Source organism: Triticum dicoccoides, chromosome 5A (assembly GCF_002162155.2).
Source record: "Triticum dicoccoides isolate Atlit2015 ecotype Zavitan chromosome 5A, WEW_v2.0, whole genome shotgun sequence".
In the NCBI taxonomy this organism is placed as follows: domain Eukaryota; kingdom Viridiplantae; phylum Streptophyta; class Magnoliopsida; order Poales; family Poaceae; genus Triticum; species Triticum dicoccoides.
Window position 1 is genome coordinate 487500645 of NC_041388.1, and position 7695 is coordinate 487508339.

At 41.8% G+C, this 7695-nt stretch overlaps 1 protein-coding gene across 7 annotated transcripts; it reads left to right on the plus strand.

Annotated features, from left to right (window-relative positions):
* The first annotated feature begins 3804 nt into the window (after positions 1-3804).
* LOC119297655 lies at positions 3805-6931 on the plus strand. Of its 7 annotated transcripts, XR_005145702.1 has the most exons (5): positions 3805-4168; positions 4256-4311; positions 4396-4484; positions 5502-5653; positions 5728-6931. XR_005145702.1 is itself a non-coding variant. In XM_037575360.1 (4 exons), exons 1-4 carry the CDS (start codon positions 4120-4122, stop codon positions 5765-5767), a joined length of 330 nt encoding a protein of 109 aa, XP_037431257.1. In that variant the 5' UTR covers positions 3805-4119; the 3' UTR covers positions 5768-6931. The 7 variants fall into 7 exon arrangements, 1 of the variants encoding a protein (XP_037431257.1); XM_037575360.1 differs by lacking the exon at positions 4256-4311; XR_005145704.1 differs by lacking the exons at positions 3805-4168; positions 4256-4311; positions 4396-4484 and having other exon boundaries at positions 4840-5653; positions 5728-5796; positions 5878-5943; positions 6442-6931.
* The last annotated feature ends 764 nt before the right edge of the window (positions 6932-7695 follow it).

Below are 7695 nucleotides of genomic sequence, written 5' to 3' on the forward strand. Positions count from 1 at the left end.
AAAAGGGGGAGATTGAAAGTGCAACTATCCCTAGGTGGTTTTGGTAATTCATAACAACATATAGCTCATTGAGGTAATGCTACTCCAAGATGATTATTTCAGGAAAGCTCAATGATTGGCATGGCATGGATGTGAAAGTGGGACCCTCAAAATGCTAAGGACAAAGGATTGGCTCAAGACTCTTCATTTTATATTTTAGTGATCCAAGATCACATTGAGTCTTTAGGAAAAGCCAATACTATCAAGGAGGGATGAGGTGTTGCTTAATGAGCCTCTTGCTTCATGTGCTTAGTGATATGCTCCAAAACCCTCAACTACTTTCCCATATCCACATATGACTTAAACCCTAAGCCAAACTCAGTTCTACCGATTCTTCCTATCCGGCGCCACCGAGTTTCACTTGTCATAAGCCACTGCCAAACCCTAGCAATTCGGTTCTACCGATAGGGATCTTGGTCTCACCGAGATGGGATTGCAAACTCTCTGTTTCCCTTTCGTAACTTTTCGGTCCCATCGAGATTGCAATGTAAATTCAGTGTTTCCCCTTTGTAACTTTTCGGTCTCATCGAAAGAGCAAATCGGTCCCACCGAGTTTGCCTGACCAACTCTCTGGTTAGCTAGTTACCAAATTCGGTCTCACCGAGTTTGTGTAATCGGTCTCACCGAGATTACGTTATGCCCAAACCCTAACCATATCGGTCCTACCGAGTTGCATGTCAGTCCCACCGAAAATCTCTAACGGTCACTAGGTTTACATTTTCGGTCCGACCAAGTTTGTTGATTCGGTCCCATCGAGATTGGAAAACTGTGTGTAACGGTTGGATTTTGTGTGGAGGCTATATATACCCCTCCACCTCCTCTTCATTCGAAGAGAGAGCCATCAGAACACATACACCATTCCAACTCGTATGTTCTGAGAGAGAACCACCTACTCATGTGTTGAGACCAAGATATTCCATTCCTACCATATGAATCTTGATCTCTAGCCTTTCCAAGTTGCTTTCCACTCAAATCTTCTTTCCACAAAATCCAAATCCTATGAGAGAGAGTTGAGTGTTGGGGAGACTATCATTTGAAGCACAAGAGCAAGGAGTTCATTACCTACACACCATTTGTTACTTCTTGGAGAGTGGTGTCTCCTAGATTGGCTAGGTGTCACTTGGGAGCCTCCAACAAGATTGTGGAGTTGAACCAAGGAGTTTGTAAGGGCAAGGAGATCGCCTACTTCGTGAAGATCTACCGCTAGTGAGGCAAGTCATGTGTGGGCGATGGCCATGGTGGGATAGACAAGGTTGCTTCTTCGTGGACCCTTTGTGGGTGGTTGCTTCTTCGTGGACCCTTCGTGGGTGGAGCCCTGTGTGGACTCGCGCAACCGTTACCCTTTGTGGGTGGAGCCCTCCATGGACTCTCGCAATTGTTACCCTTTGTGGGTTGAAGTCTCCATCAACGTGGATGTAGGATAGCACCACCTATCCGAACCACGGGAAAAACATCCGTGTCTCCAATTGCGTTTGAATTCTCCAAACCCTTCCCTTTACATTCTTGCAAGTCGCATGCTTTACTTTCCGCTGCCTATATACTATTTGCATGCTTGCTTGAATTGTGTGATGATTGCTTGACTTGTCCTAAAATAACTAAAATCTGCCAAGAACTAAAATTGGGGAAAGGTTAAGTTTTTGTCTAATCACCCCCCCTCTAGACATACTTTCGATCCTACAGACCTCGAAATAGGTTGAACGAATCTTGGATGACAAGACGAGCCTTCTGAGATATCTTCAGCACTTCGGAACAATAGAATAGCGAGAAGTGGATGATTATGAGGTGCAACGGCATGGGAAAGCATTCGAAATGAGGAAAAGGGATATGATCAACACCAAAAGCTTGAATTGAATCCACCGGAGAAGATAAAAGAAAGGAAGAATGATGAACTTGAAGCTCCGTTAGCATCTTCTTGAGAATCACCGGATAAGAATATTGACGGAAAAGAATGGAGAGGCTTCCCATCCATAAGGTGGATACTAGATAAGAAATCCGAGTCCTTGAAGAAACAAGGGTGGGAGGGTGGGAAAACAAAGGCAACTTGGGACGGACGGAACAAACACCGTTGGAAAGAATTGGGAATTGATCTCGCGAATGTAGGAGTGATCGGATCCACTTAAAGAGAAAACACGCCGGTTGAAAAGGATTGACATGACAATCTCGATTATCATGAAGGATTGGTATTCACATTGGAGTATGAGAACACCGGTTCGAAAAGGAATGGAATCAACACTTGACTTCGAAGCAACTCGAATACCACAACTGAAAACAAAAACAAAGGATTGGCTTGCAGAATAAGCCGGAACAAACATATGATAGAGATTTCGTCCGAAGTTTTCGTGGTGGGGCCTACACGGGCTCGATCGTACATCACCATCATGTACAAGGCAGTGTACATTACATACAAAGCGTCCCAGAGTCAGCATAGCCAAGGACTCTTTAAGACACAACGAGACCACTTTAAAACCAACTGTGGATAGGCGGACCACTAGACGTCGAACCCCAACCTCATATCATGCATCTATCGGAAAGATATCCTAGGAGCTACTTGAATTCCCACTTATAAACTCCCGAAACTTTCTGGTTATGCAATCAGGTGTTGGGGATACAGGGGAAGCATAATATCTCACCCAAATCTAGCAAAACCTACATCCAGATGTATCCATCCTTCAACACATAACCAAGAAACCTTCGGAAATCATTTACCTCAACCTTCGAAAAGCATCCGTTATATGAGTTATGGCAATACTCCCGAACTCCCGCCCCAGTACTGGGTGGCTTCGAGGTTATCTCACCAACAACTGCATAAAAGAGATTTTCTATGTCGGCGAAACTCAGGTATTCCAGAATTGCAATGATAAAATTGTGACGACAACACCTCGGAGCTCAACTCCCCGGAACACTGCCACAGCCCCTAAATGCCAGGAGGCACCAAGAACAACGTTCTCGTCACAAAACCATCGGAACGATTCCAAGATACCCGCGTGATCCTAAAAAAATTCGTGAAATTTGAGGAGAGAAGAGTCAAAACTCTACGTCAGGAGGCCTCACTAGAGCGATGAAGGGACTGAGGAGTAAAAAGAATCCTACTCTCCGATATATATAATCCTAAATGACTCAAAATATTTTTCTAGACTCAACAACGTCAGCGATTCGATCAAGCAGGGGGCTCCTAAGTCGGGGAAGGCTCTGATACCAACTTGTAACACCCTCGATGTGGCTATATCTCCCACGTGTCGGAGCACGACTTAGATGCATAACCGCATTGAAGGCAATGTCCTAAGTGGGGTAATCTTTACACATCCCATGTACTAAATAAGAAAGAGATACAGGGTTGGCTTACAATCGCCACTTCACACAATACAAGAATAAAGCATTACATCAATCAAATACAATCAAGGTCCAACTATGGAACCAAAATAAAAGAAGACTACCCCTAATGCTACAGATCCCCGATCGCCCCAACTGGGCTCCACTACTGATCAACTGGAAACAAGACACTACTACAAAAACTGGCATTAACGATGATGTCCCAAAAACCCTTGGTCGTTAAACAACAAAGCGAAGTCCCCACACATTGAAATAGAGCCTACGTAATAGCTTCAACAACCACTGGTCTACCCATCGCTAATTGAGCGGCCGATAATGTTGTGATATGGGTTTTGCATGTATAGCGGACATCTATTTTTTTTACATAGCAAATATCTATTTTAATCTGTGAGGATCCTATCTCCCTGCGCCTCTTTCTCCTCTCATCCCGCGAGACCTTCATGGTCCATAGATCGCATCTACCTTCTACTCTACGCCTATCCGCATTGCATCCCTCACCTCGCTAGTCTCCTGGACCATGGCTTGTCCGCGATGCTGCCTGCATGTCGTCGATAACCTCGACCCCGGTGCAGACGCACTGCCGCCTGCACGTCGCCGGTCGCCTCGACCCCAGCGCAGCCGTGCTGCCGCCTGCACGTCGCTGGTAGCCCCGACCCCGGTGCGCGCGTGCTGTCGCCTGCACTTCGTCGGTCGCCTCGACCACGGTGCGGCCGCGCTGCCGCCTGCACGTCGCCCATAGCTTCGACCCTGATGCGCCCACGCTACCGCTTGCTCATCTCCATCCACTCCGCTGCTACAGGTTCGTTGGTGTTCCTCCTTCCTCTGCTTTTTTTCCTGTTGCAGGACCTTCATGCAATGTTGCTGATTCTAATTACTAAATATGTAGGTAGAATTTGGTGCTTATGTTTTCAGAAATTTTGATGAAGTTCGACCATATATTAGGTATTGATTGGCCGATTAACTTATTAGTTACATAGTCAACTAATTTTTGCGTGCCCATATCAATTAAGCTTGGTATTACTGTAGTGAGTACTCCAGTGGTCAAGATGGATGTTCACCACAACCATTTACCACCATGTGGAACCAGAAGTCCAGTCAGTGGTTCACAAGAGAAGGTAAGACAAAGGATTCCAGAATAAAGTGTGTATGTAGATGCATATGCATGTACATATCAGTATCTTTGTGTGAAGATGTTAAACATAGCTATTTATGTATCTCTGTGTGAAGATGTTAACATAGCTACATAGTCAAATATTTTTTGCTTTCACGAACATGATATGAGTGAGCTCAACGTAGGCTTTTTGGCACTATCACATGGTCCATTAGAAAATGTAACATGTTTTACTAGCTATGACAGGAGTAGATTCAGATGTCGTGTTCAAATTCGAGATAGACTCCTCTCCACACAGACCAATGGGGTGGCTATCCTTTCAGAAGAAGGGGATAATAATTGGTAATACAATAGAATATTATGCCATATTGACAGAGATAGTCGAGCTGCAATATTTAGATGGAAGGCGTGTGACATTATTTCGTTGCAGCTAGATTGACGTATTTAACAAAGAGCATGGAATGAAGTAAGACAACAAGAATGGAATCGTTAGGCTTAACCTGCAGTGTTTGCTTTAGATAGATGAGCCTTTCATTCTGGATAGCAAAGTTTTTTTTAAAAAATATTATTAAGGACAAACTTATAAAAGGATGGCACACAATTGTGAAAAAATCCATCACGTCATGCTTATAATGTACCACATGGACATTCCGATGTTATACCCTCTGAACCTGAACCTGGCAATAGTGACAAAGACGACTTCTTTCAAAAATTAACAACAACGTCATGTAGAAAGAGAACAACATGAGGCCACTAGTTTATTCAAGTCTTAATCTGTAGTATTTGATTTGCTTCTTATATTAGCTTTTACCTTATTAATAAATAGTGACACAAGTAGTTCTGTACTTACTTTATTTGATTTAGCATTCACTTATTTAACTTAAATTGTACTTTGTATAGCCTTTGTGCACACTTCAACCAAACGCTATATATATAGACACACACACACACATGTTATCACAGTGAGTCATCATAGGTATGGAAACTTGACAACATTAGCTTGGGAAAGATGCTTTCACAGATGAATAAGTCTGGACTGGTACACAAAGGCATTGCTAGGCGGACCTTCATGGAGAAATCAAGTCAATTAGCAGATTTCAGCAGAAAAGGGTTACCCACAGGCTCAAATGCAAGATGCGGAACTGTGAAAAAAATACAAGTTAGCTACAAAAGGTACTGCGTAAACATAAAAATATTATTCAGCTATCTTATAATCAATGATATAATGTGGTTACTTGTTTTCATAGATGGAAACGATGCGCTAACAAATACACCAATCTTGTTTAGTACAAATTGGGATGCAGGTGATTCCAAAAGTGAGTTTGTAAGTATCACGTACTAAACTAAGAATTGTTTCTATGCTTTATTGTCTTCAAGTAAATCATAATATATTGCAGCTATGAATGATCAAGTTGATGCGAGCAATGAAAGTGACATGGGAAATTCAATGGATGAATTTTATGGTATGTAAAATGTATTTATTTCATCTTTAATTCATCTACTGTGTTGGCCGATTGGTTGTATATTTTCAAACACTACAAATGGTGTAGATGAATTAATAGGTAATAAAAATGTAGAAAGTGAAGAAGTGTAGGGCAACCATGGCCTTGCAAGGAGTTTTTGGTCAGTTTCATGTTGCCTCTTTATTTGATCTAGTAGTAAACCTTCTGGATAGATAATTTGGGAATTGGTACACAATTTAACTTCTGTTGTTTTTATTCCAATAATATAAGATCAGTATGGATAGTCTATTTTCTAAGACACACAAGAAGGGTACAACCTTTGTTGATTGTACAACCTCCGCCAAACACGTAAGACTTAATTTAACTGTAATAACTTCAATAATGAACAACAAGTGTATAATTCCTACTTAGAGATAGAAGTAACTTACTGTTGGCGCTCCAACAACAAGTGTACAATTCCTACTTAGAGATAGAAGTAACTTACTGTTGGTGCTCCAGACACAAACTAAGACCATAGTTTAACTCGAAGAAAAGTTCAATGGCATGGTGTAAGAAGTTTCTGAAATTAAGCGACTTGTGTCGGGTAGTTCTCTAAGTGATAGTTCTCATGAAAGCCAACATGATCAAGTAAGTTGTTATTATACATTGATTTTATATGTTATTACACTTTGTGCCAATTTATTCACATGGGCTGACTTCCATAAACTACTCAACATTTTGTAGGATTGATGGTCCACCGTGATATATAGAAGTATCAAGTATCAGGAGGCAGTGTAAGAGCTGATGAAGAATGGTATCCATTCGAACAATGATGGCGTCCCTCGATTGAAGATAAATAAATATTATATTTTCTAGTTGTCTCGTTTTCCAAATAGATATGATCAAGTCCATTGGTCATATAAGGATTGCTTTTGACTCAAATTTCTGAAATGATATTTTTTCAGAATTGTATGTCGGAATATTGGTATTTCTATCTATTAATGAAAGAGGCTATGGCCCTTACAATTCAGATTCTTTTGTGTCTATATTAATGTAGATCTTAATATTGAAATGTTGGGAGATGTATAAAGTGATCGCTGAACAGAAAGTTATACTAAATATAAATGATTCTGAAGGGAATAGAGTGGCCGGTAATCATACTTTGGTCAACATGATAACATTATTAGCGACGACAAAGGTGGTCGTTAATACAACAATCATGGTCGTTATTTCCTTGGGATTGATGACGACACATCATCCCGTCGTTACAAGAATAACGACCACAAAAGATATGTGGTCGTTATACTTTTAACGACGTAGCCTACTACGACCAGCAGATTGTGGTCATTAATGACCTTTAACGACCACAATACGACCTTTAACGATCACATATACCGTCGTTAGCAACCATTTTCCTAGTAGTGAGACAACACAACGAACAGGATCTTCATCAAGCTCCTCCTTGAGCTCAGTTGCGTCACCTGCACGGGTATCATCGGCACCTGCAACTGGTTTGGGAAGTAATCTGTGAGTCACGGGGACTCAGCAATCTCACACCCTCGCGATCAAGACTATTTAAGCTTATAGGTAGGGAAAAGGTATGAGGTGGAGCTGCAGCAAGCACTAGCATATATGGAGGCTAACATACGCAAAAGAGAGCTAGAAGAGGAGGCAAAGCACGATCGAAAATCTATGATCAAGAAGTGATCCTGAAACTACTTACGCTCAAGCATAACTCCAACACCGTGTTCACTTCCCGGACTCCGCCGAAAA